At 39.0% G+C, this 27,218-nt stretch overlaps 1 protein-coding gene across 6 annotated transcripts; it reads right to left on the bottom strand.

Moving 5' to 3' along the window:
• On the bottom strand, window positions 1-27,218 carry MTX3 (metaxin 3). 6 transcript variants are annotated; one of them, XR_004429906.1, is made up of 11 exons: window positions 27,061-27,218; window positions 26,497-26,566; window positions 26,062-26,138; window positions 25,071-25,163; window positions 24,388-24,570; window positions 24,165-24,241; window positions 22,544-22,701; window positions 21,168-21,256; window positions 19,481-19,682; window positions 1,736-1,880; window positions 1-112 (listed from the first exon to the last, which is right to left on the bottom strand). XR_004429906.1 is itself a non-coding variant. In XM_033180165.1 (9 exons), the coding sequence occupies exons 1-9, from the start codon at window positions 27,139-27,141 to the stop codon at window positions 19,572-19,574; spliced, it is 939 nt and encodes a 312-aa protein (XP_033036056.1). In that variant the 5' UTR covers window positions 27,142-27,218; the 3' UTR covers window positions 12,665-19,571. The 6 variants fall into 6 exon arrangements, 3 of the variants coding, with proteins under 3 accessions (XP_033036056.1, XP_033036058.1, XP_033036057.1); XR_004429907.1 differs by lacking the exons at window positions 1-112; window positions 1,736-1,880 and adding an exon at window positions 12,658-16,467; XR_004429908.1 differs by lacking the exons at window positions 1-112; window positions 1,736-1,880 and adding an exon at window positions 22,062-22,158 and having other exon boundaries at window positions 19,661-19,682.

Genomic DNA, 27,218 nt, shown 5'->3' with positions numbered 1-27,218 from the left:
GAACATTACATGGCCTGGATCCTATTACTGATGTTTCTCTTCTTTGACATATGTCCACTGATGAAGGAAAGTTCTTTTTGGGTTGCAAAGTGGCTTTCAGAAGTTGGACGCTCTGAAAGATGACAAACAGGCAACATCTTTTACTTCTTGCTCACAAGTAAATTTCTGGCAGTTTTCGACAGGTCATAAACACACATGAAATGCTAAACTTAGTGGGTTGTTAGATGCTTTCCTTAAAGTTGAAAAACATTTTTAAAATAAATTCCCTTATGTCTACTTTTTTCCACATTCTCAACTCTGACATTCAAATGCACTTCACGAACTAACATGTAATAACATTTGAAAACCAAATCTGGAAAACCTTCATGAATTCAGACTTCACTCTTAGAGAATTTTCAAATCATTCTTGAGACAAGCAAATGGAGGCTGTGAATAAGATTATTGAGAATAATGCTTACTTAAGAGAAATATTCATGTTTGTTACATATTCACAAGCAGTTAATTACATTTGGAGTTGTGCTTGTTTGGGTCCTTTTGTGAGAGCACTGACATTGGTTAGAACTTTCTAGAAAAGCTTTCATCCATTTGTTTCTGTGACTTCACTCTTCCTTGTTTTTCCAATGGGCTCCCTGGACGCATCTTCTCAAGCTCTTTTTTGGGCTGTTCTTCCTCACCCAGCTACTTCAAAGGTGGAGTTACTTAGGGTTCCATCTGTAAACCTTTTGTTTTCTCACTACACAAACTCACCCAAAGGTTTGAATTAATTATATGCAGACAATGCTCATGTTTATGTCTCCAGCCTCAGTCTCTTCCTTGAGCTCCCTCATGTGTATCCTATCTTAGTGGGTGACTCCTCTGTCTATTGCTAGTCTAAGCCTTAAACCTGGAAATTATGCTTAATTCCTCTCTCCTTTCCCATCATTGTCCTAAATATCACTTTAACCATCCACTCTGTCTCTTCCCACTGTCATCAACTTATTCCTGCCACCATCCTTTCTTGTCCAAATTTCTATAGCAATCTCTTAATTGACCCATCTGCTTCTAAAACCTTTCTCCTGCTAAGACCACAGGGATTTTTCTAGAATGCAAATCTGAACGTGTCACTCCTCTGCTAAAAACCTTGTTCGTGGTCAGGCATGATGGCTCACGCCCGTAATCTCCGCACTTTGGGAAGCTGAGATGGGTGGATCACCTGAGGTCAGGAGTTCAAGACCAACCTGGCCAACATGGTGAAACCCCGTCTCTACTAAAAATACAAAAAAAAAAAAAAAAAATTTAGCCAGGCATGGTGGTGGGTGCCTATAATCCCAGCTACTTGGGAGGCTGAGGCAGGAGAATTGCTTGAACCCAGGAGGTAGAGGTTGCAGTGAGCTGAGATCATGCCATTGCATTCCAGCCTGGCGACAGAGTGAGACTCTGTCTCAAAAAAAAAAAAAAAAAAAAAAATTGTTCAGGACTCTCATTGCTCTCAAGGTAAAGCCCACACTTTGCTTAGGCTGACAAGGGCCTTCATGATGGAGACCACATTCCACCCTCAGTATAACCCTTGCACACCAGACTGAATGCACTGTTGGCATTTTCTGTTTCATCTGTTTAGAATGCCATCCCCCTCACCTCCACTCTCTCCTGAATCTATAAAGCCTTCTTCCATCTAGGACATCACCTCTCCTGGGAAGCTTCTCTGCCTTCCCAAGATTGAATAAGGGACTCTCCTATGTGCTTCTATAGTACTTACATTTTATATTATCTATATCACAGCACTCAATACTCTGAATTGCAGCGGCACCTTTACTCATCAGTTTTCTCAGATGATTGTAAAAACCTTCAAGGAAAGATGTGTCTTGCTCATCATATCTCCAATAATCAGCTCTTTCTAGATTCTGAAAAAACATTTGACAGATAGATTAATGCAGTTACTTTACAGACCTGTTTCTCAGTTTCCTGATTCTAAATTCTGAACAGGGAGAATCTAATTTGCCCAGCTTGGGTCAGTTTCCATCCCTGGTCCAATGAGCTGAGCAAGGGGTGTGAGAGTATGGATGGAATCTCTTAGAAAGGGGTGTGGGGTTAGAAGCAATGGGTGGCATGCATACCCGAATTATACCTTCATTGAAACAATAAAACTGCATTTTAGTTTTTAAAAGTCATACGTTATATATTTTTCATTAATTCATGAGCCTCCTTTCATTAGTTAATTATAAAAAGGTATCACTGTACCTTTATTTTAATACATAAAATAAAAATTATACAGTCACTTCTTATTTATTATTAGGGACTCATTCATCCAACTGTTCACAAATATTACTAAGTACCTACTATGTGCGAAGCTCTGCACTAGGGACTCGGTAGATAGCAGGAAATAAAATGAAATCCCTGCTGTCGTGGTGCTTACTTTAAGAAATGTAAAACACAGATGTAGCATTTTAAATTAGAAAACTTAATAAGAAAGAAGACAATAGGATGCTATGCGGAAAATAACTGGGGGGATGTGATTTAGTTATGAGAGCCAAGGAAGGATTCCCAGTCTGGGAAAAAATGATGTCAAAGCTAAAATCTGGCTTCTCTGGGAAGAATGACTGGAAGCAGAGAGTTGAGGGAGGACAAGGATGGAACTGGAGATCCCTGTGGAGCTATTATGATAGTCTCAGCAAAAGACTATGATGCCTATGACTGCTGATGATTTCAGAAGATTTTGGGAGCCAGAACTGATTGCACTTTGATTGTTTCCATGTAGGGTGAATTAAAGGGTGGTGCTAAGAATAACAGTTGGGGTAGAGGTTAGGCACATGAACGCTGAAGCTAGATTGTCTGAGTTTAAATTCCAGTTCCATTAGTAAGCTATGTGACTTGGGCAAATTACTTAACCTCATTGTGCCTTGGTTTCCTCATCTAAAAAGTGGGTGATAATAATAGTAGCTAACTTGAAGATTTCTTGTGAGGATTAAACAAGTTAACATGCATAAAACATTTCAAACATTGCCTGCTTGTCAGTTTACTTACAAACTGAAAAAGAGAGGTAAGTTTCCATGCTTCTGGCTTGAGCAATGGAGCAATACAGGTAACATTTATTGAGACGGGAAAGACTGGCAGTAAAAGAGACTTTGACGGACTGAAGATCAGAGTTTAGCCTTAGATACAGGCTTGAGATTGCGCAGACCTCTTGGACATCTCTCTTTGGGCAGGTGTCTGATCTCAGAAGAGATCCCTGGGCTGGAGATGTCAATCTGTAAGACTTCCAAATACAGGCAACATTTGAAGCCCAGGAACAGAAAAGACAAGCAAGGAAGAGTGTGTAGAGTGAGCAAAGTGTGAATACAGGGCCAAGGACTGACCATGAGAGTTCTGAAAGCCAAGTAGAGAAGGAGGGGCCAACTACTGGTTTATGTGCAGTGCTGTTATACACGTGCATTAGATAAGTGGAAATAGAAACATCTGGTATAATTTGAATATAAGGAATATTAAAACAAAGGACATCCTTGTATTTCTATTTTAATGGAGCTTAAAACTCTAATTTTCTGTTTAGGCCTGTTACATTGATTTTGTGACTTCTCCTATCCCTCATTGGAATCTCTAATCCAAAGATTTAAAATAAAGTCTGGAGAATTTGGAGATATGAGTAGTGTCATGGCTGGATCTTCAATGGTGAAGACAGAAGGTGGGGCATAAACTAGAACCAGGTGATGAAATGTCTTATAAGCTGTCATAGAGTTCGAACCTGATAGCAATAAAGAGTCATTCAAAGTGTTAAGCAACAGTGAAGCATGATTATTTCGTATTTGAGAAAGATCTCTGTTGAACAAGGTAGAAAATGCATTGAAAAGGAGCAAATCCAGAAGCTGAGAGGCCAGTGGTGCATCTGTAACAGTAACCCAGGAAAGAAAAGGCAAGACAAAGGCAAAGAAAAGACAAACCAGGACTGTGGGGGAGGCCAGTGGTTCCAATTCAAGTAATGACCACAGCAAGAAGCAGATAGGACGAGGCGACTGACTAGTTAGAGAAAGTAAGAGAGAGGATGACGCTATAGCCTCTGCTTTTGTTCAGACTATTCTGTGCCTTTAAAATATTACATTTTTCCTAACCCATCCTTATGCTCCATGCAGCACCCTCAATGTCTTCTATAGGGATAACCCTTTTTTTTTTTTTTTTTTTTTGAGGCGGAGTCTCGCTCTGTTGCCCGGACTGGAGTGCAGTGGCCGGATCTCAGCTCACTGCAAGCTCCCCCTCCCGGGTTTACGCCATTCTCCAGCCTCAGCCTCCCGAGTAGCTGGGACTACAGGCGCCCGCCATCTCGCCCGGCTAGTTTTTGTATTTTTAGTAGAGACGGGGTTTCACCGTGTTAGCCAGGATGGTCTCGATCTCCTGACCTCGCGATCCGCCCGTCTCGGCCTCCCAAAGTGCTGGGATTACAGGCTTGAGCCACTGCGCCCGGCCGGGATAACCCTTTAATTTTCAAATATGTTCTCATCCTGTCTCCTGGTGAATGCATGCAGTCATTAATTAGCTCAAGTGGAAAATAAAGATGCAGACTTACTTCATATGCACTCTAGGTCCCAGGCCTGGGTAGAAAAAATATATATATGACCTAAACCACAGAAGCTAAAATCCTCCAGAAAGAAGAAAATACCCCAGTGATTGACTTGGTCTCCATATCATGTGGCTTCACTAAGTATGGAAATACAAATATGCTAGACCTTATTTATTAAAATAATTTAGCTCATCATTGTGAGAGAAAGCCCATGTTTCAAACAGCAATCTTTTTGTAATAAATAAGAAGTCCCTCGACAAACCCTGTTAAACCCCATGTGGATTTCTGTTAATGGGGAAGTTTTCCCAATGACCTAGCTTAACACTGCTGCTGCACATTAATTTGCTTTCCAGCTATGCATAAATAAATAAGTGGCTGCCTCCTTGATGTGAGCTCGAGGACCCAGGGGAAGGCATTTTTATTTCTAGATATCTTCCCCAGACTTTTTATGCTGTTTATAATGATCATATTCATCATTTTTTTCTTCTCCCTCTTCCCAATTTCTTTCTTCCTCATCTCCCTTGAACCTATTCCTATCAGTCTTATGCCCCCACTATTCCATTAAAACTGCTTGTCAAGGTCACCAATGACCTCCATTTTGCTGAATCCAATGGTCAGGCGTCAGTCCTCATTTAATATGATCCATCAACTGCATTCAGTGCAGCAAATCGTTACCTCTTCCTTCACACACATTCTTCATTTGGCATCAAGAATAACACATTATTTCCATTTTTTCCTACCTCATTGGGCTTAGCCTTCCTTGCTGGTGTTCTCCATGGTCTCTTAGTGTTCAGAATACCCCAGGGCTCAGTTCCTAGTCCTCTTCTCTGTAACTTAAACCCTTGATGGTCTCATCCAGTCTCGTGGTATTAAATAACACCTTTACCCTGACCACTCTTCAGTTGGTACCTCCTGTTCTCTAGCCTTACTCAGCATCTCCACTTGGATGTCCAATAGACATCTCAAACTCAATGTGTCAAAAGTAGAACTCCTCATCTCCCTTCAAAAACTGTTCTACTCATAGCCTTCCTTATCTCAGTTGATGGCAACTTGATTAAGCCAGTGCTCATGCCAAAAATCTTGAAGTCATCTTTCTTTCTCTCACAATCCACATCTAATCTTGTTGATAGTGTCTGCAGGGTACACCCAGAATCCATTCTCTTCCTACCTTTCCACTGCAACCACCTGATCCACCATCTCTTGGCTCAAAGTCACTGCAATATACTTCCAGCTTCTCTTTCTGCTTATACGCCCTTGTCTAGTGCCAGCACCATAGCTCAAGCAATCCTTCTTAAAAAGTAATCAGTGGCATCACTTCTTTAAACTGCAGTGACACAGAGTAAAAGCCAAAGCCTTACAAATGCCTTCAAGCTCCTACCTGGTCTGCTCCCTCCCCTGAATTTCAACCTCATCTCGTGCTCTCTACTTGTGCCCTCTGCCTTGAATGCTGTTGGATACTACAGGCCAGCCCCACACTTCTTTCATGCCTTTGTTCAAATGCCATCTTCCCAATGCCACCTATCCTGCCATATTTCATACTGTCACTTGCCCCAGCCCCAATGGTCCCAGCCTCCTTGCCCTGCTTTACTTTTTTCTTTTTCCATGGAACAAATATTTATTGAATTAATGGACACATCGTTTTAGGCTTCAATCACAGGGGGCTCCTACTATAAGGCAAATATTACCAGGCAGGTGATACATTCAGCTTCAGGCTTCCAATCTGAGCCATTAACATCTCTTACAAGCTTGAATGAACTACAAGTGAGATGTCTTTGATCCATTTCCTTTCTAGCTCACTTCTTCAACACATTTTTCATCCCAGTGCTCTGGTCCTCTCCTCAGGATAGGGAATAGATACAGTCAATAGTATCTGCTCAGAGTTTATCCTCCCTAGAGTAATTTGGTCCTCTTTCTCCTTATCCCCATGGAATCCTCACTGTGATCCAATGTCTCACTAAAATATGAGAACTAGTGGCTCCATTTAAAAAAGTATTGCAGATTATAAATTAAGCCAATGCTGCTGTTGAACCAGATTTAGCTCATTGACCTCTAGAGGAAATACAAACGATCGCCAGAACTTTACAGGAAGACAGAAGGATACGGTATAGTGGGAAACCCAAGCAAAGGGCTGGGTTGGGAGCTCTACATTCCTAGAGGCTAACGTGAATGTCCCAGAGGAGCGAGGAAGAGGGGCATGACCGGAAGGGACAGATCATGGGCCACACATCTTTGCCTAAGGTGGACAACTGGGCTGACTCACCAAAGGTTTTGTGAGCCCCCCATCGTGCTGCAGGCACCCAGAATAGCCGGGTGGAGGCTTCTCCAAGAATTCTAATACCCATGGAATCAGAAATGCCCACGCAGATACATGGCAAGTGATATCTCCCACTGGAGCTCTTCTGGAGACCTTGGGCCACTTCCACAATGCTTTCTACACTGAGAACACTCTACAACATTAGGATCAACTAGAGGTGGGTTGAGTTTTTATTTCACTAAGTACCCAAGTTCTTGTGCATAATTAATCCTCAAAAAACTCTAATTTCTTTCACAGCACTGAATTAACCTTGGTCAAAAAGAAATCAACATGATAAATACTAGGCACATAGTGGGCATTTGACATCCTTCTTCCTATGTCTCTCATTTTCCTCTAGTACCCGCCCTCCCAACCTCCTTTGAGATGACTGTTTTCCATATTTGTCTCTTTCATGGCATATCTGTATTTCTTCATATCTGGCCCCAGATGTCAGATTGGCTTGCATTACTCCAGGCTGAATCATTTGATTTCCTGTCCATGTTCCTAACCTTTCCAGATCCTCTTGTATCATTTCTCAGTCACTCCCGCTGTTTACAATACCTCTCAATTTAAAGCCATCTGCAAATCTCATTAACAAACCACTGACTCCTTCTCCCTCACGACCGTAGGACATGTTGAATGAAACAAGACCTGACAGCAATCCTCTCCATTTGAGGCATCACTTCTCTGGGTTACTTTAACTTATTATCATTTTTTTATATTATATTATTATTACACATGTACTCCCAGTCTAGGCAAATCTGATATGTGAAAATCAGTATTCATCATTTTTTGAAATTCAGTTATTCACAGGCTGGGCATGGTGGCTTATGCTTGTAATCCCAGAACTTTGGGAGGTCGAGAAGAGTGGATCATTTGAGGCCAGGAGTTCCAGGCCAGCCTGGCCAACATGGTGAAACCCCATCTTTACTAAAAATACAAATGTAGCCAGGTGTGGTGGCACATGCCTGTGGTCCCAGCTGCTTGGGAGGCTGAGGCATGAGAATCGTTTGAACCCAGGTGGTGGAGGTTACAGTGAGCTGAGATCTTGCCACTGCGCTCTAGCCTGAGTAACAGAGCAAGACCCTGTCTCAAAAAAAAATTTTTTTTAAGTTATTCACCTTACAAAAAATCTTAATCCCTTTACTAGTGACCTGTCCTAGTATACTTAAAATATTTTGCTTACAAACTAATAATTACCCAACTTTTCAAGGCTGGTTACAGCCTTGAATATAGGTGTTTAATACCCTTTAGCTACATCTGTCTGTAAGAAATTTTTTCCTAGTAGAGTTTTTGAATAAGATTCAAATTCTTCCATATCAATATTAGTAAGCATCTGAGGAACACACCAGTTTTCTCACACAAGATTCATTGGATCTTGGCTTCAACTTTTCTCACCCCTTTTCCTGATATACTCAAAATATTTCCAAATCTCACTATTCTTCCTTCCTTAAAATTTTTTGTGTCCCTTCTATGTGCCAAGCACTGTGCTCAGTGCTGGGGTACAATAAAGAAAAGAGTCTCCATCCTCTGGAGCTGTTAATCTAAGAAAAAACATGAACGGAAATAGTACTTTTGAGTACCTGCCATATTCTGGACCTGCAACGTGTATAATCCCTTTTAGACCCCACAGAAACCCCATCTGATAGCTGAGAAAACAGGAGTTCAGATAAGTTAATTAATTTGCCTGCAATGCAGAATACATATAGACAATTTACAGAAGAAATACAAATGGACGATAGATATATGGAAAAAATACTCAACCATACTAGTTATTAAGTAACTGCTTTATTACGTAAATAAAATGCTACTTTTTTACCTATCAAGGTGATAAAGAGAAAAATAATACTCTATGCTGGTGGGGTTGCAGTAATACAGGCTCTCCTGCATAGGGCTGCAGGGAACATAAAGGGGCATAATCCTCCTGAGAAACCGTATGATAATAGGTAACAAGGACCATTATAAGAAGAACTCACCTTAATGTCCATCGCAAGGGAAAGAAATAAACGATGTTACATCCATTCAGTGAGATTGTACATAGTCACTAAAAATCATATAGAATATGTAATGACCTAGAAAGATTTACCAAATATTAAATAAAAAGGCATATTATAGAATAGTAGATACTATTGGATGACAATATATACAGGATTGTGTGTGAGCGTGGAGAAAATAAAAGACTGCAAGAATGGATAATATGTTAATAGGGGTTATTCATAAAAGATGGGACAGAGTTCTTTCTATTGGTCTTCTACATTTTGATAATTTAAAAAACCCAAACATAAAAATGTTCATACATTCAGATCTAGTTATGCAACTGTATTGCAATAAACAGCAATGCAGACTAAGAGTCAAGTAACTTGCTCAGGACCACCCATCTGGTATGTTACATTAAGTCTTGCTTTCTAAGTCTGAAATCCATTGTCTTTCTACAACCTACTCATTCAGCTCCATAACCCCAATTATAGCCTAACTAGAGTAATCCCTTGATGGCCTTTCTAGTTTCTAGGCTTTTTTGTCATGAGATTAATTTCTCCTACCAAAATAGTTTGCTGTTCTAAAATCTTTACACTGGCACTCTTTCTGCATTAAGCAACCCTTTCTTTTTTCAAAGCCCGCTTGCTGGCAGGTCATCCCGATTTTCATCATCTGCTTTTGTTCTGTGAAACCTGATGAGGGCTTACGAGGTCTTCAGCATCTCTCAACAGCAAACATTGGTATTTGGGTTTGAATAATTCTTTGTTGAGCAGGGCTTTGTTAGTCCTGGCCAGTTTAAATGCCTTCAGGGCTTCCCTGTGACAACAGAACTGCCACCATACATTTCCAAACACATCCCAAGGGTGGGCAATTGAGAACCACCCTATGATCCACCACAGCTAACCCTCTGATCTCATCTTTCTCTACTCCCTGGCTCTCTGGCTCCATCCCAGACACCCTGGGCTCCTTGCTGCCCTTCTCATAAGCCCACAAAGGCAGGGATTTGGTGGTGGGGAGTGGGGTGGAGGGGTGTTCCTTTCATCTGCACAACCAGTTCCTGTATTCAATTCCCTCTCTTTTAAGCGCTTGATTGTTTTTTGATCCCTTTTAAATTTGATTCAGCTTCCCCAACTGTAAATGAACTAACCAATGAAACTAATCACTGATTCCACATGTTCCCAAGCTGTGCACCTCTACCGTAGGATCTCAGGGTCTTCCAAGGTCTGAACTGAAAACTGCATCTGCATTTCCTTTTGCCTTCTATGTTTTGGGAAGGTATCTCTAAACTATCTCTTTGGGACAGAAGAGAAAAACCACATGGATGCAAATCAGTCGCACTGCATTTAAATTATGTGCATCTCTCTTATATTTTTAGCTCCTTGAGGGCAGTCTTTGTAACCTTCTCTTTATATTCTTCCCAAATAAATGAGTGCCTGGAAATCACAGGTACTCAAGATCTCCACAGCAGCCTCCTCCCTGAGAGGTTAGGTGGCTGGAATGTAATTATTTAGACACGTGGGCATCTCCAGGCTTCCACACAGCAGTCATTACTGAGTGATGGATGTCAATCTTAGCATAAACGTGATTTGCAAGGCTCCAAAACCAGAGATTGGATTAAATTTGCTTAAATTTCCATTAGGCTGTGTGTGCGTGTTCCTTATTTTTACTTCCTTTTTGGTCTTTTTCCTCTTAATTTCTACATCTGCTATATATACTTCCCACTCCCCACCATTTTCTAAACCATTTTAGCAGTAGTCAACCTTGTGAATTGGATGTCATATGCAATACAAAGTGTAAATCATGTTCATTAGATGAAAAATGCAATATCCCCTTCATGGAGAAAACTGGGACAACACATATCAGAAGGGGCACAATATGACAGTCTTGAAACAAGTCAGTGTGCTTCCTGCATTTAAAACTGAAATCTGTTTGGTCTTCATCGTGATATTTGCAAAGTGTCATGCAAATCTTCTACACCAAAAGATTTCTTAGCTTCTTCAAAATGTGAATTCGAGAGCGGACTACCTTCTCCAAACTAGGATCTGGGGGAACCAATCCTAATTGTATTTATACATGTTAAAGTTCCCCTGTTCTTCCCACTCACTCAAGACGCAGGATAAATAAAATAACTTCTCTTCTACTTGGAAAAGCACAAGTTTTGGAGCCTTGAGTTGGCTGCACTGGAAATTAGAAATATCTTTGATGATGCACAGCTGTCTTCATTTCTTAGTCACAGATGTCTAAAGCATTCCAGGAGGCTGACTCATCTACCTGGAGAGAGGGACCACGGTTTCTCATTCTTTCTCCTGAAGTCCTTGTCTGGTCAAGAGGAGACCAGTTTCTCCTTTGTTCTACAGCTAGGAACTTAACTACAGGATGATCTTGAGTAAGACAAAACCTGACGTTTCTTCACCACCATTTCCTTTTTGTTCTCTTACATTTGTCTCAAACATAATTTGCAACACTTAGTGATCTTTCTGCTATGGAGGCTCACTGAAGACAAGACCCCAACATGGCAAAATGCAAGAGTTTTCCCACCAATCGCTGCTATATGCAGCAAAGGAAAGAGAGCACCTTGTGTTGTAGCCTACCATTCACTGAAGGAGATCAGTATGGACATCCAGGAGTTTCTGAGCTCCCCAGATAGTCTCAGACGAAAGTCAAGCCTCTAAGATGAGCAACGAAGAACAAAATTTCTGAAGCTCTTTGTCATATGGTTCCCAGCTTTGTGACTCTAAATAGTGTCTCTCCACAAAAGAATTCCATTATTCCACAACAGCACCTCCTCTTTTCTGTTCTTTCGCAGCAAGCAAGTGATCATTACTCACCACCTCAATCCACCCAAGGGCTTTCACCTGGAACCCAAAGTGCATCAGTAATTAAGATTTGTGTTCTTTAGGGAAAAGAATATTGACAAAGATGTAGGTGGCTTCTCATGTGAGAAAAGTACTTACATACCTGCACAGTTCTACTTGGAAGGTCTATGCATTTTACTATAGGTAAATTACACCTCACTTTTTAAAAATTCTACTCGCGAAGACACCCATTCTCTCAGGGAACTTGCCCTATTTAACTTACAGCTATAAATAACAGGGTTCTCTATAAGCATATACTTTGTCCCATAAACACAAAGCAGTAAAAAAAAACCTGAATATCTTCCCTCCAACTAAAATTAGATTATTTTTCTCAGTTAAATCTTCCATTCAATTACAATGAACTATCACTGTACTGTCTGGGTGAGCAAAAGGTATAATTTACAAGAAACTTACAGAGCTGAAGGGATGACAGAACTATAACCCTGCAAAGTTGCGTGAGCATCTGAGATCCTACACAAACCGGTGGCCTAGAGAACAGACCTCTAACCTCCCTTAGCCTAGAGTGGCAAGAGCACAAGTGGTCTCAATGCATAACAAAGAATGGACATTTTTTGGCCAGGCACGGTGGCTCACGCCTGTAATCCCAGCACTTTGGGAGACTGAGACGAGTGGATCACCTGAGGTTTCAGGAGTTCAAGATCAGCCTGGCCAACATGGTGAAACACCTAAAAAAAAAAAAAGATTAGCCAGGTATGGTGGCAGGTGCCTGTAATCCCAGCTACTTGGGAGACTAAGGCAGGAGAATTGCTTGAACCTGGATGGCGGAGGCTGCAGGGAGCTGAGATCGCACAATTGCACTCCAGCCTGGGTGATAACAGCAAAACTGTCTCAAAAAAAAAAAAAAAAAAAAAAAAAGAATGGACATTTTTTAAAAAACCGCTATGTCTATAGCTCAGTCGCAGCCATGAACAACTACATTCAACCACCAAAAAATTCTTCCCAATGAAAAGATTTACCTCAAAGAATAAATAACATAAAATCAAGAATAAGCAGTCAGATTTGAGATTTTTATTGAGAAAATAGCTATTTTGACATTATATCCAGTTTCTCATTTATCAGAATAAATTCTTTACAATATTGATCACCATCACCACTTTAGAGTATTTATACATAGTCTCTGAGTAAAATATATTCACACTCGGCAAGGCTAGAATATTGAAATTATGGCCAACATTGCTTACTTTAAGATTGTTTACTTTATAATGAAGCTAGAGTAGTTGTGCAACTAGAACAGATGTTTTAAAAATGTTTGCCATTCAAAGATAGGCTTGATGGGACAAAACTAATATGCATACTACGTACATATATTACTTGTCTTCTTTACTGTCAATCTTTCAGAACAATAACGTGACATTACAAACACCTCAAATTCCCACTTCAAAATGAATAGAAAAATGGAAAAACATCTCCCATTTCATAAAATTAAAAATCAAGTCAGAAGAGAAATAAAACTCATTTTTATGCATTTAACTTAAAAGCTTGAGTACACGACTCCTCCTAGAGAGAAGCCAGAACTGCAGAAGTAGCCAACAGTCCAAAGAACGAAGGGCCCCATGACCTTCTCTATGGTTCATGACTTATTGAGGGCTGATGCAAACTCTGGCAAGTTATTTTTCATGATTTCCAAGGATCTGGGATATGTAAACGAAATGATTAAAAGACATTTCTCTGAATTTGCGAGAAGACTGAAGAATCAGAACAAAGATCCAACGGCCTTTCATGTGGCTACATGTTCACCATTACACCACAACTCAAAACCCACAGGCGAGCTTTCTCTCAAATACACACTCAAAACGGTGTTCCAAATAATGCAACTGTATACATTGCAAAGACACACAAAATGCTTCCTTACACATGATTAGTAATCTGAATCTGGTTTTAGACTCTGAAGTGATATCAAACATATTTAGCTAACCCTCTCGAACTTGCAGGCCTAGTGACGTTTAGATGTTTTAGGATACAGAATCTGCTTAGAATTTAGTGAAAACTATGAACCTTAGACTGTCTTCAGTAATGAACAAAACTGGAAAATATTAAACTTCTTTTGCTTTGTCACTGAAGCAACTATAGGCTTTCTATGATGTATGTATCATACTAGCTTGTATGTGACTTTAATATCATAAACATCCTTTGCCTTTTTGTCACTTTTAAAGCACAGCCAGAAAAGGTTTGTAAAGTTGTTCTGGAAATACAAGTTGGTTCCCTCTGCCTCATGGATGCCTAGGAACTGGGTAGTCCTCAAACCACCAGTTCAGACACCTGTACAGCTGCTCCCGGCCAACTAGGATTCTAAGGAAAGGGGCTGGAATAGTAGCCAGAGGCCTCCCTCACAAATGCCTAAATAACCAAGGTATCTATGCTGACAGCCATCCCTCTCTCAATACCATGGTCCAAGGAAGTCTTGACCTATCTCTTCCCATTTTACTACCACTGGCTAGAGGGGCACCCAACAATAAGAAACCTTTGCAAAGAGTATAAACTAGCAAAAACACCACAGGGGAGCATTTCCTTAGGTGCATCTCTCAGAACATAAATCCCACAAGATACCTACTTTAAAAAAAATCCGGCAGGGGGCAGTGGCTCATGCCTGTAATTCCAGCACTTTGGGAGGGTGAGGCAGGCAGAATCACCTGAGGTCAGGAGTTCAAAATCAGCCTGGTCAACATGGTGAAACCCCATCTCTACTAAAAATACAAAAATTAGTTGGGCGTGGTGGCGGGTGCCTGTAATCCCAGTTACTTGGGAGGCTGAGGCAGGAGAATCGCTTGAACCTGGGAGGCGGAAGTTGTACTGAGCCGAAATTCCACCACTGCACTCCAGCCTAAGCGACAAGAGCAAGACTCCATCTCAAGAAAACAAAAACAAAAAAATCCGTATTAAAATAAATTAGGGAAATGATGTATAAAATAGAGGTGCTTCTTGGAGATTTAAAATGCATATTAGCATATCAAAGGTCTGAAAGGCCAACAGTAACTCAACTTTGTCTAACCCACTATTTCCCAAACTTACTTGGCCACAGAACCCTCTATTCACCTAACAGTATATTCTGACAAAACACTCCGTTAGGAACTGCTTCACCCAGAACCAAAAAGGTGATTTTTAAAAAATATTATAGCATAATTTCAAAGGATTAATAAGGATACAAAGAGACTTATTTTCCTGTCTCTTGTTATTTTGTCTATTTTGTTCTGAATAATCTTCTATCACATTTCCCTTTCTATTCACAAACCTTCAACTCAAGATACCCTTTCTGATACCTTTGTTCAAGAATGTTAATTCTTATCAGAATTAACTAGTCTGGAAAAAAATAATTTTGTGTCTTTTTAAACTCCTAGAGTACCTCTCCACTTCAATCACAATTTAAGTCCAGGGCAGGTAACCTGGGGTCCTAGCAAACACTATACCCCAACAAGAGTTTGGGAGCCAAAACAAAACTAAAACAAATTTATCCTTGTATCTCTGTGAAAATTCGCATTTTGAACATCTAATGAAACTACAAGTTTGAGGATAATGGGATTACTGACCTACTGACCTTTGACTTCACGTAACTAACAACAAAATTTCTTTAAAATCTGGTTAAGCAATATGAAAACATTGAAAAGTAAACATAAATTCCACAAAGTTGAATGGCAGCAAAAAACATTTAACATCAAGAACATCCACAAAAGACTATCATTACCACCCAAATTATCTCTGTTGCTCAGGATTTCAGTTATAAAAATAGCCAAATCAAGACAAAGACAATTACAGCTTAAAACGAAAAGCTACACCTTCTTCATTAAAGGTGAGCATCTTGTGAAACTGTGCATCTGGAGAGAGAACAAGTAGAGAGAATAAGTACAAGGCACGGGAGAACTACCACGTCAAGGGACAGAACTTTTTCAAAATATTTTATCCTCAGAAGTAAACCCCACTACCATAGAAAGAAAAAAATATAATTAGATATTTTAAGTCACAGCATTTTTGACATCCTAGGGAAAAGGAGTTTTTGGTTTTAGGTTGTTTTTTTCTTTTCTGGTAAGGCAAAATAGATCTTTAGATAAAATCATTTGTTACAAACATGAGTTTTTCTTAAGTACGAAATAAAAATTCTATTTAACTTCTATCATATATTTATTCAACTAAGTTGAATACTATGTTTGGAAAATTAAAGTTTTAAATCATAGTTTATATAGATAATGATACATTTAATCTATGAATTTACTTTAAAAGCACTTTTATTTTGAAATACTTAGACTCACAAGAAGTTATAAAAATAGTTCAGAGAGATTCCAGGTACCCATTTCTTAGCTTCCTGTCTTTACATGTAAGCATTTATATCTAGATTTTAAAAGGGTCAAAGTTTTTGACAGTTGATGAAAAACTGTCAAAAAAAATGTAACAAGCCTGGTAAATGCATATTTTTGGAGGAGGTTGTAAGGAAGCACTACCAAGTTCAAATACTACTTTTATCACTGCCTTAACCAACAGGGTTTCTAAGATACTATCTCCGTTACCTATTTTTGCCTCTTTCAATGGTGTTTTTCCATTTTTACAGACTTCTGAAAATTTTAGCTTTGATTGAAATATTTCCCCATTCCTTCACATTAATATATCTAGCAATATTGAATGAATACGAATTATAAACAGAAATAAAAATGCTTGCTTTTATAAAATCTCCAGTCTTGCAGCACCCCCAAAATAATACACAGACTTAAGTTGAAATTTGGTTTGTTAATGCCCACCTTTTGTGTGGTCAAAACACAGTTTTGAAGGAATGACCACCTTCAATGTTCTTTACAGCTTCTTTAGTGTTCCTTAAAAAAAAAAAATCAGTCTTATGGATGATTGATGGCAGTTTGTTCATGGAAGATCTTCATCTTATGGGAATTATCGGACCAGTTTTTCTAATCATATACTACCAACAAAAATAAACATAAGCATGTTCCCTTTAATCATATTATCCTCCACCATCACTTCCAAAAGGCATTGGCTCACAGTATTCTGTTTAAGATTGGGACCATTTATCCCAATGAACTCAAACGTTATCCAAAACAGACTGGTCTAGCAGTCTGTTCAGTCTGAAAAAATGTTCTGTGCTCTGTTCAGATTGACAAATGTTCTTTATTGGCCAGGCGCAGTGGCTCATGCCTATAATCCCAGCACTTTGGGAGGCTGAGGTGGGTGGATCACTTGAGGTCAGGAGTTCGAGACCAGCCTGACCAACATAGTGAAACCCCGTCTCTACTAGAAAAAAAACAAAATTAGCTGGGTGTGGTGGCACATGCCTGTAATCCCAGCTACTTGGGAGGCTGAGACAGGAGACTTGCTTGAACCCAGGAGGCAGAGGTTCCAGTGAGCCGAGATCGCACCACTGCACTCCAGCCTGGGCAACAAGAGCGAAACTCTGCCTCAAAAAAAAAAAAAAAGTTATTTTCTAAGAGCTTCCTATATGTGTGGTTGGTCCCTAAAGTACTTTGTGCTCAGTTACAGCTTCCTGTCATCTCATCTGCTTATACACAAATAGCTCAACTAAGTAACCCAACATACAAACTCTCACTAAAATCGCATGTTGCATCTTAGGAAAGGTGATCTGGAAGCATTATGGACTATAGTGAGAATGTAAGGCTTACGGCAGTTCGAAGTAGGGATGACACAAAAGCAAATAAATCATATTGACAGTCATTCCCTCTACTAAAAAAGACAAGTACTTGTTATGCTAAAATGACCTCTTTTGATTAAAATTTCAGTTTATGAAACATTACAGTATGCTTCTTTATCAAAGTCTACATATCAGAAGAACATGAGCTCCACGTTCCTGTAAAACTTTAAACACATTTTTCTTCCTAATGGACATTAGCAGTTTTATTGAAAGAAAAATTGACATAACCTAGCATTATCTTTTGACTTCGCCCATGGAGAAACTTGGAGTTAAATTTACCACTTAATTTTAGAATCTGTCAGTGTTGATATTGTTCTGCAAATTTTTAATTTTTTTAATTTAAATTTTTTAATGTTTTAATTCTTTAAAATTTAAAATTTTAAAATTATAATTGTCCTGTTTTACATGTAATATGCTTGTAATATACATGTTATATATGTTATAACTGTAATATATTTCAAATACTTTTTGAAGGGTCTGATATAAATCATAATTAAAAATGACTGGCCTTGACCAAAGCATAAACAGATGTCTGATGAATGTGCTAATCACTCTTCTCCAATATACATCCATCCCAGAGGACAATAAAGTCTCACAGTCATGATTTCCAATATAAAATATTTAGATTTCAGGCTGCTGGAATCAGATTTTAGACTGCTGGAATCTAATAATCTGCCTTTGAAGATGCCTAATACACACACACACACACACACACACACACACACACCCTGTTGTAGAAGTAATGTGCAACTCATGAGGTACTTTCCCTAAATACATCCAAACAGATGACCAAGATTTTGAAGACTACCTTATTTCTCATTTAGTTAAAACTTTCAAGAAAAAATATTTACAATAACTTAAAGACTCCTGTATAAATAACTACCTAAATACAGAACAAATTGGGAGGATGTGGGTCAAACACAGCTGAGCTCCACTCAGCTCAAATTAGATGAGTCTTTTGACTACAAAGCTTGTTTTCTTAACATATGGGTTCCTAAAGGACTTGATAAGATTTGCTGAGCACCACAATAATCTTTTAAGACACTAATCAAAAACATGGTTCTACATTTTGAAAACCTCAGAAGTGGTTTTAGGACAACAGAAGCACCTCAACCACTAAAATAAGCAAGTTTCTATTATAAGTAAAATTACCACACAGCAAATCCCTTAACAGTTCAGCAACCAATAAATAGAAAATATTTGTTAAAAGCTGCTATTTCTGATTGTTCCTTTGTATTCTTTGACTGTAAGTGAAACATATGGAAAATAATTGGTTGTCAGAAAGCTTCCGACTACATGATATGCATTTTATGAAAGAATATTAGCCTGAGCCAAGCATAAAAACTTGGACCAGATGCACAGTATTTCTACTACCCTGGCCATGGGCTCCTCCTGAGTAGTGTCTAACAAGAGGGCAATTTCAGTAAGATTTTACAGCCTAGCATAGTAATGATGACCAGTACATTCACTTCTTCTGGAATTAATACAAGAAATACAACTAAAGATGCACTACAAAGACATAGGTCTAAAACTGCCACATTCGCCCAACTAAACTAAAAGAACCCTTCCTAACCTATATCAAACACATCAGCAAAGACCAATGTTATACTTAAATGAGTATTATCAGATGTTACTATATGTAACCACCTTTAATGTTTGTCTATGTGCTACTAAACCCCCAAAAGATTAGACTTATGAGAGCATAATTAAAAAGCACGTTCCTCATCACTTTTTAAAGCTAAATATAGTCTCTTCTACTGAAGCAATTTATCTTTTTCTGGTTCCTAAAATAGGCATCAAATTTCTAAACAGAAGTAAAAAGCCTCAGCCAAAGAGCCACATATTAGGTATTCAGCCTGGTCTAAGAAAACTAAGTTAATAAACTGAATAAATTAAATAAATTAGGAGTGCACATTCAGAACAGAATTGTAGCTTTTGGTCAGCAACATATGAACCAAAGGCAAAAATCTGCCATGATTAAGGCAGTTTTTTGTATACAGTACGATGTGTTTTTCTTCCCCCCACCCACCAAGTTCAATTAGCATTCTCTTTGATGTTATTAAAAACGCAGTGCCAAGCTAGAATACAAGCTTCCTAATAATAATAATAATAGTAATAAAAATAGATGTCATAGAAAGTTCCTTTTGGTTTAGAGTCTTCCTTAATACCTATTATGGTATCTTCTTTTTGCCTTTACACACTTGGTGTAAGAGATTACTGCAACGATCATTTGACTTTGGCCACAAACCATGACTACTGTCAGGGTGAAAGCCGTTGGAAGGAATTATTTTCTTCTTCTGCTGGAGTCAATTTAAGTGTTGGTAGTTTCCGAGGAGGAAGCTGAGGGCTTTGGCGAAGATTGTCATCCATCTGTAGAAAGTACAAAAGATACATCTGACTAATGCTGTGGCACCACTTATGTGGACTGTGGCCTCCCCATCCAAACTATAGCCTAGAAGAGTACAGAACCATATGTTTCCTGGGCTGCCAGAGAAACCTTTTTCTTACAAATAATCTCAAGAATTCTAAATGTCATACCTCAAATACCAGCTGACTCAGTTTCTGTAAACAGCAATGTGGCTCATTCCTGACACCTTCACAGAATTACAGTAATTCCAAAAAATAAATATTTTACTGAACTCAACCATAGCATAACTTAAAGAGATCTTCTGTTAGTAAGTGTAAAAGTGGTACTGTTACACTAAGCTCCAGTTTGCAAACTATGTTCACATACAATATCTTATTTGATCTTCCCAATACACTATGAAGAAATGCAGACACAGACCTTCCCTGTTGTACAGATAAGCAAAACGAGACTCCGTAAGGCTAAGTGATTTGCCCCACGTCACAAGCTAATATGAGAGCTGAAACTTGAACCCAGGTCTTCTGATTCCAAAACTATTATTCTTTCAACTATACTTCTTTGCCTCAATGAAAATGACCTGTATTCCAATCAAAAGAGACCAGCTTTTTAAAGCTGAGAGTATGTAGACCAAAGGAAGCTAGGACATTAGGCAAAAAGAAAGATAAATTCTTTAAATCTAATCAGTGGTTTTCTAAACACTGGATCAGTTCTAAATGAGGTAACCCACATCAAGCTCAAATAACACAGTGCTGGACCTCAAAAACTGTTAGCCAGTATCATCAGGCCTCAGGCCTCACTGCCCTATGAATTTGTAAAATAATAAGTATTACTATTTGTATCAGGAAAAAAAAAAAAAAGGCAAGCTTATCAGTTACTGGGGAAAAAATATGTAACCTCTTTGTATTTTTCCTACTAGAATCGCCCTTGAAATTCCTTTTGTTGGCTAGAGCCCCTACCCAGTTCCTCAATGTTTCTCTCATGAAAAGAACACCCCAAGTGGCAAAATATCTACACTGGTGAAAAACTATATACTCTATCTACAGCAGAGAAGAACAAGAAGGAGAAAAAATAAAACTTTCATGTGGAAAGAAGAAAAGAACATTATGGTGCTGTTAATAAGAAAGGATAAGGCCGGCGCTTACAATCTTAAGAAATATTAACTTAAGAGACAGAGAGGCAGACATGCAAGCAAGAAGTGTTTTTGCTTTGTTTTTTTAAAGCAAATCTTTTGGATTTCCTAGCTTAAAGGGTACTAATTGTGTGGCAAAAGTAAACCCAATACTCTTATCTGATCTTTCCCCAATCAGGCCACTACTGGCTTCAAAACACTATGTTACATACAACTTTAGTGAAAGTATAGTTAAACAGTTTTCTGAAAAATAAACTCTAAAAAAACTAAAAGGGTACAGTTAATGTGTGACCCAAATGACAATATTAGCTACAGAAAGGAAAATACTAAGCTATGATAAAATGATTGAAGTAGACTTGACCTTTTCAATCAAGTTGGATTCCTTATTTACAAGTTGTGTGAGTTTCTGAAGATTTGCATCTACCGTTTCTTGTCCAGCTGGAGAGATGCCTAAGAAGCCAGGACAGAAATCAGAGAAAGACAGGAAATTTTTAAAGCCTTTAAAGCTATTTAGATTGAAAGAATTTTGAGTTTATCCACCCTGTCCAGTGCCCCACCCTCCCCAAAAAAGGCAAAGAGGAAAACCACTCTGGGTTTAAAGGCGAAGAGAGGGATTTGAATGCTCCAAAACTAAACCCTGAGCAAAACGGACGAAAATTTGTCCACTAAGTACACAATGCTAACCAAGTGTTCTGCAACTGGCCACAATAATTAGTATTTAAAAAAAAAAAAAAAGGCACAGTAGTCCTCATTTCCTTCTCAAGTTTAAGCCATTCCTTTCTTGCACCCATTTCAAATAGGTCTTTGGTCACAACTATCTGGATAGTTTTCCAAGGCAGTAACTCCCAAAAAGTTGCCCAACAGACATCCAAAGTATTTAGAAGAACTTAAAAATACAAATTCCTAGGACTGATGCCTAAAAGATTCTAATTTAGCAAGTCTGGAATAGGACCCAAGATTTGTTATCTGTCAAATAATCAGGTTTGCTAACCACTGCTCCCAAGTTAACAAGGTTGAACATTACTTAATTTCATGACTCCCAAACTACTAACCCCTTCCTGTATACAGAACACACAACCCACCATAAAATAATAAACTGTCCACCTAAGCCAGCTATCTTTATAACCTGTTTCTTAAAAGGACAATTTCAGCCCACCCTCCCAATAGAAATTTAGTATCTGAATCACTTAAGCACAAGGCCCCACTCTCTCAATGAAGCACATCCTAAGTAACAGGTGCCCTCTATTTACTATACCTCCATTCTGATGCAATCAGTTTTCAAGTAGTAGAATCATGGGAGTGTACCTCACCAAGATCAATCTGCTGCTGATTTCTGTTCATGCAGGAAAATGCTAGAAGCAGCAGGTAAGAATCATTTAAAGTATTTGTCCATTTGCATCAGGATAAATACTCTTTTTCAGTAAAGACTTAATACTTGTGGTTTTAACCTTTTAGAAGAAAATGACCCACTTCAAAGGGGTAATATTTAAAGAACAAGAAGCAAGAAATGTAAAAATTCAGAGGAATAGATAAAAGGCAAATATCTATTTCTCTATTTAAATAAAAACTAACGTGAGAATAAAAATGAAGTCAGAAAAATATAAATCCTTGAAGTGCTATAAACCACTATTTAAAGACAATACACAAACTTTTAAAATTAAAATAAGTAATGGATTTTGCTTATACATACATAGGAGAATAAGCAAACAAATATTAGCTGAAGAAGAGCCAGCTTACCTCCAAGACTAAGCCTAAAATAACTGCTCAGGATGTCATCACAAAAGCGACAAAGGTTGGAGAGCTGTTTCAGATGTTCCTGTAGCTGAACTTTAGGAAACCGTACTTTGTAAAGAGGTGCAAGAAAACCAAAAACATAGGCATCCAAGGTAGAAGGCCTAGAAATAAATTAAGGATTTTTTTAAGCACATAAGACAATATTAACCAAAGGCCGGATGCAGTGGCTCAATGCCTGTAATCCCAGCACTTTGGGAGATGAAGGCGGGCAGATCACTTGAGGTCAGGAGTTTGAGATAGGCCTGGCCAACATGGTGAAACCCTGTCTCTACTAAAAATACAAAAAAGCCGTGCATAATGGCGAGGACCTGTAAACCCAGCTACTTGGGAGGTTGAGGCAGGAGATTTGCTTGAACCCAGGAGGCAGAGGTTGCAATGAGCCAAGATCATGTCACTGCACTCTAGCCTGGGCGACAACAGTGAGACTCCATCTCAAAAATAATAATAATAATAAAATAAATAAATAAAAGAAAATATTAAATTAAGGATTTTTTAAAGCATATAAGAAAATATTAACTTGGGATGGTGTTTAATTTTTTTTCAAAATTCTCAATTCTGAATTACACAATATAGTCTCTTAAAAGGTTTACAGTCCATTTTAGTTTATAAAAATGACGCAGGCCGGGCTCGGTGGCTCAAGCCTGTAATCCCAGCACTTTGGGAGGCCGAGACGGGTGGATCACGAGGTCAGGAGATCGAGACCATCCTGGCTAACCCGGTGAAACCCCATCTCTACTAAAAAATACAAAAAACTAGCCGGGCGAGGTGGTGGGCGCCTGTAGTCCCAGCTACTCAGGAGGCTGAGGCAGGAGAATGGCGTGAAACCGGGAGGCGGAGCTTGCAGTGAGCTGAGACCCAGCCACTGCACTCCAGCCTGGGCGGCAGAGTGAGACTCTGTCTCAAAAAAAAAAAAAAATGACGCAACTAAGGTTTTACTCATTGAGTAGCTTAGACTCTAACTATTTAGAAGAAAATGAAATTGTCATTATAGATTCATTTTCACTCACAAATGTTAAATAGACGGGAAACAGAGTGGGAATAGTCTTAGATGTTTTAAAGTCACATATGCAGCCTACTAAGTCAACGTTAGATTATCACTGGTAGAAAAAGTTTCCTATAATAAAAGCCCATTAAATTTTTTTGTTTGTTTTGTTTTGTTTTTTGACACAGAGTTTCGCTCTTGTCACCCAGGCTGGAATGCAGTGGCGTGATCTCAGCTCACTGCAACCTCCACCTCCCAGTTTCAAGCAATTCTCCTGCCTCAGCCTCCCAAGTAGCTGGGATTACAGGTACTCACCACCACGCCCAGCTAATTTTTTGTATTTTTAGTAGAGACAGGGTTTCACCATATTGGGCAGACTGGTCTTGAACTCCTGGCCTCAGGTGATCTGCCCACCTTTGCCTTGCTGGGATTACAGGTATGAGCCACCACACCTGGCCTAAATCTTTTCTTTTTTTAAGTGAAAAACTCATCTTTTGGAGAGATAAGAGGACTTGCTTTAAATAGCTGTTCATTGAATATATGTGCACAAAATATCAAAATGATTTTTAAGGGAATACTCACGTATCTCCAAAGAAAAACTGAGATGTTCCCAATCTGTTTGATAGAAGATTTAGGCACTCCTTGGCATCTCTGTATATCTAATAAGGATGAAATTATATCTCAAAAGTAGAAAAGATACTCTAAAACTACTTTTGAGGAAGGCATCTCTAGATAAACTCATGTCTGCGATTTTTCTTGTCCTTTCTCTCTAGGGCCCTTGCTTGAAGAATAATCCACACTATACCTGTGCTTCCACTTCTCGGAGGTGGTAGAGTGGAGGCTGTCCTCTGGTCAGGAGAATCCTGTTCAGTGCTCCCTTAGACATTCTTCCAGGTAGGATCAAACTCAAAGGAAAAGGAATTTGTGAAGCAAACCATGGCTTTGTCACAGTAAAGTAATTGTCACTCTCAACCCAGAATGTGTGAAGCTGCAAAGGGAGAGAAAAAAACACTACAAGGATGTTCTTTTATTAAAAGAAAGATCACTCAATCAACATGAGAGTTTTTCATAAATACCTTTATATGAAGTGACTTCATACAAATTTTCCAATTAGAATGACTCAAGATAAAACAAGATTATTTTAAATGTGTGAATTTTGTTGACTGCTATATTCCAAGCATCCAGAACAAGGCCTGACACATAGCAGGTGTTCAATAAACATTTGTTGAATGAATGAATTATACCCAATTCTATACATGCAGCAAAAAGATCCATCTCCCACAAAGAATTTCCAACAAGACATTTTCTTTTACTTTGTTGTTTCACATACTAGTTGAATGCCTAATAGATCACAGTAATATGAAAGAATTAAGATTAACATATAAGTAAAATTTTCTCTTAAGACTTTTCTCATTGGTTTTCTTCTAAACAGACTATGTACATTTGCAACTAGGCCACTAAAATACTGTAATATTGAAGAACACTCACCACTGCAGGGAGAAGCTTCTCTTCAAGGAGAGCAATGTAAGCCAATGTATCTGCCCCTTGTTTTGCTGAGAGTTCATAATCAGCATTATATTTCTATTAAAAAAAAAAAAACTCAGAAGTCAAAGAGCAGCCCCAAAACAGTAAAACTAATCAAATCAGGATTCATATTTTTCCTCACAAAGAGCAAATGTGGTATTAAAATGGGAGAAAGAGAAATACAAATCCAGTGAAACCTATTGCTTAATGCACATAAAGTTCTTAGCACGGCATCATATATGCAATATGGTCAATAAATGTTATAATATTAACTACTATTATTTTCATGCTTGTTAATGACCTAGTTCAGTGCATGGCATGTAGTACAAAATAAAAGCAACTATTATTTTTAACAAGAAGGAAACAGTTCCAGTTGGCTGTGTTTCTCCCCATGAAAAAAGAAAAAAATCTTCCAATTTATAAAAGTTCAAAATGTTATTGACACAATTTTTTTTAAGTACAGTATTAGTAAAACAAATAACTTTTGCATTTATATAAATCTTTACATGTTTAAACATTTTGGATACATAACTCTCTACTGTTAAAACATTTAGATACATTATTCCATAAAACTGCTATAAGAGCTTTTTAAAAATAATATAGTTGCTAGTTGGTGAGAATTCAGATGTCATGCTCAGCACAAAATGTGTACCAACTATGTGACAAAATAGACAATCCTATCAATAAGTGTAATAGTGAAAATGGCTACGTTAAATCTACTTACATATAAATTTCAATAAAATTCAAAGTTTATTAAAATATAAATTGACTACCTCTTCATATGACTTTCAAATCACAGAACTCATGCTTCAGAGCAGTGATTCTCAACTCTATTTTTAAATCTTATCCCAGGTATCTCCAATTGTCTAATGAGTTGGCACACACACACACAAAAAAGCCCAACATGCAGGCATCAACAATCTACTCATCTACTTTTTCAAAGTGAACCACCCACCTGTTTTCTTAAAAAGTTTAGTATTTTTGCTGGCTGAGAAACCATATTGTCTTCAGTTGTCAAAATTGGTACATCACCTATAATCAAAAAACAGTTTACATACAAGGACACAGTGTGATTTCCTCTGAAGGGATTCCAATACCCTAAAAACTATAGCAGTTGCACATTTAGAGGGGAAAAAATGAGTAAGCTTGTCTTGGTTTTTTTGCTGTTTCACAAAGAGCGGTTCTAGAGAACATTTTCATTTCTCATAATTTCCAGTGATTTGGCTTGCACTTTGAGGTATTACTCAGAATGATCAAATCATAAACAACACAGAGCCAAGGTCACGGTAAGAAACTAAATCCTCAATATTATAGCTATTTACCTCACAGCTTTAAATACAAGAAGAAAAAAAACAGTGCAGAAAGGGGAGTGTAAAGGTTTACACTATACCTCTTGAACCTCTCCAGGTGTTATCTATCACATTGACTTTCAAGGGTGCACCACAAAATTTGGCATAAGCCTGAAACAGAGTTTGCAATCAAACATTTTAGACCAAGTGCGTAACGCAAAGCTGCAGAGCAGCTTTACTTTACAGCCCCATCCCCCAAAAGCAGAAGGCGACTGATACTGAGGCCGCATCCCTCCCCGTTATCTCAAGTAGGCACGCGGGCGCCAGCCACCCGGCTTTCGGGGACTTTGATCCCCAAAAGGTCCTGGGGACGCAGAGTAGGGAGGGCGCGCCCCCTTCTTTGGGGTTTCACTCCACCGCCCAGACAGCTTTGTGAGGCAGACAAAACTCGGAATCAAGCGGAGAAGCCTTGACGTTGCCGCCGGCCTTCGGCGAGGGTACAGGCCAGGTTGGGACTCGCCGGTGGGAGGGAGCCCGGGGCGATGCAGCGTGCAGCGGCCCGGCCCTCCTGGACCCCGCAGCGCAGCGGGAAACCAGGGCAAGTCAGCCTCTCGCCTCTAGCCCCGCCCCTTCTTCCCGCGCCCTGGCCCGCGAGGCGGCCTCACCATCACCACCAGGGACTCGCTGTGAACTGATGGGAGCCCCCAGCCACCTCCCCAGCAACTGAGTTCCAAGGGGGCCGCCATCTTGCGGGGGGCCGACCTTTACTATCCCGGAAGTAATTTTCCACCTAATTTCCGGCACGTGGAAACGCGGGGGCGTG

The sequence above is a fragment of the Trachypithecus francoisi genome, unplaced genomic scaffold, assembly GCF_009764315.1.
Source record: "Trachypithecus francoisi isolate TF-2019V2 unplaced genomic scaffold, Tfra_2.0 Lachesis_group2, whole genome shotgun sequence".
Lineage (NCBI taxonomy): Eukaryota > Metazoa > Chordata > Mammalia > Primates > Cercopithecidae > Trachypithecus > Trachypithecus francoisi.
The sequence above is the reverse complement of the archived record's forward strand: the minus strand, read 5'-3'. Positions and strand labels throughout refer to the sequence as shown.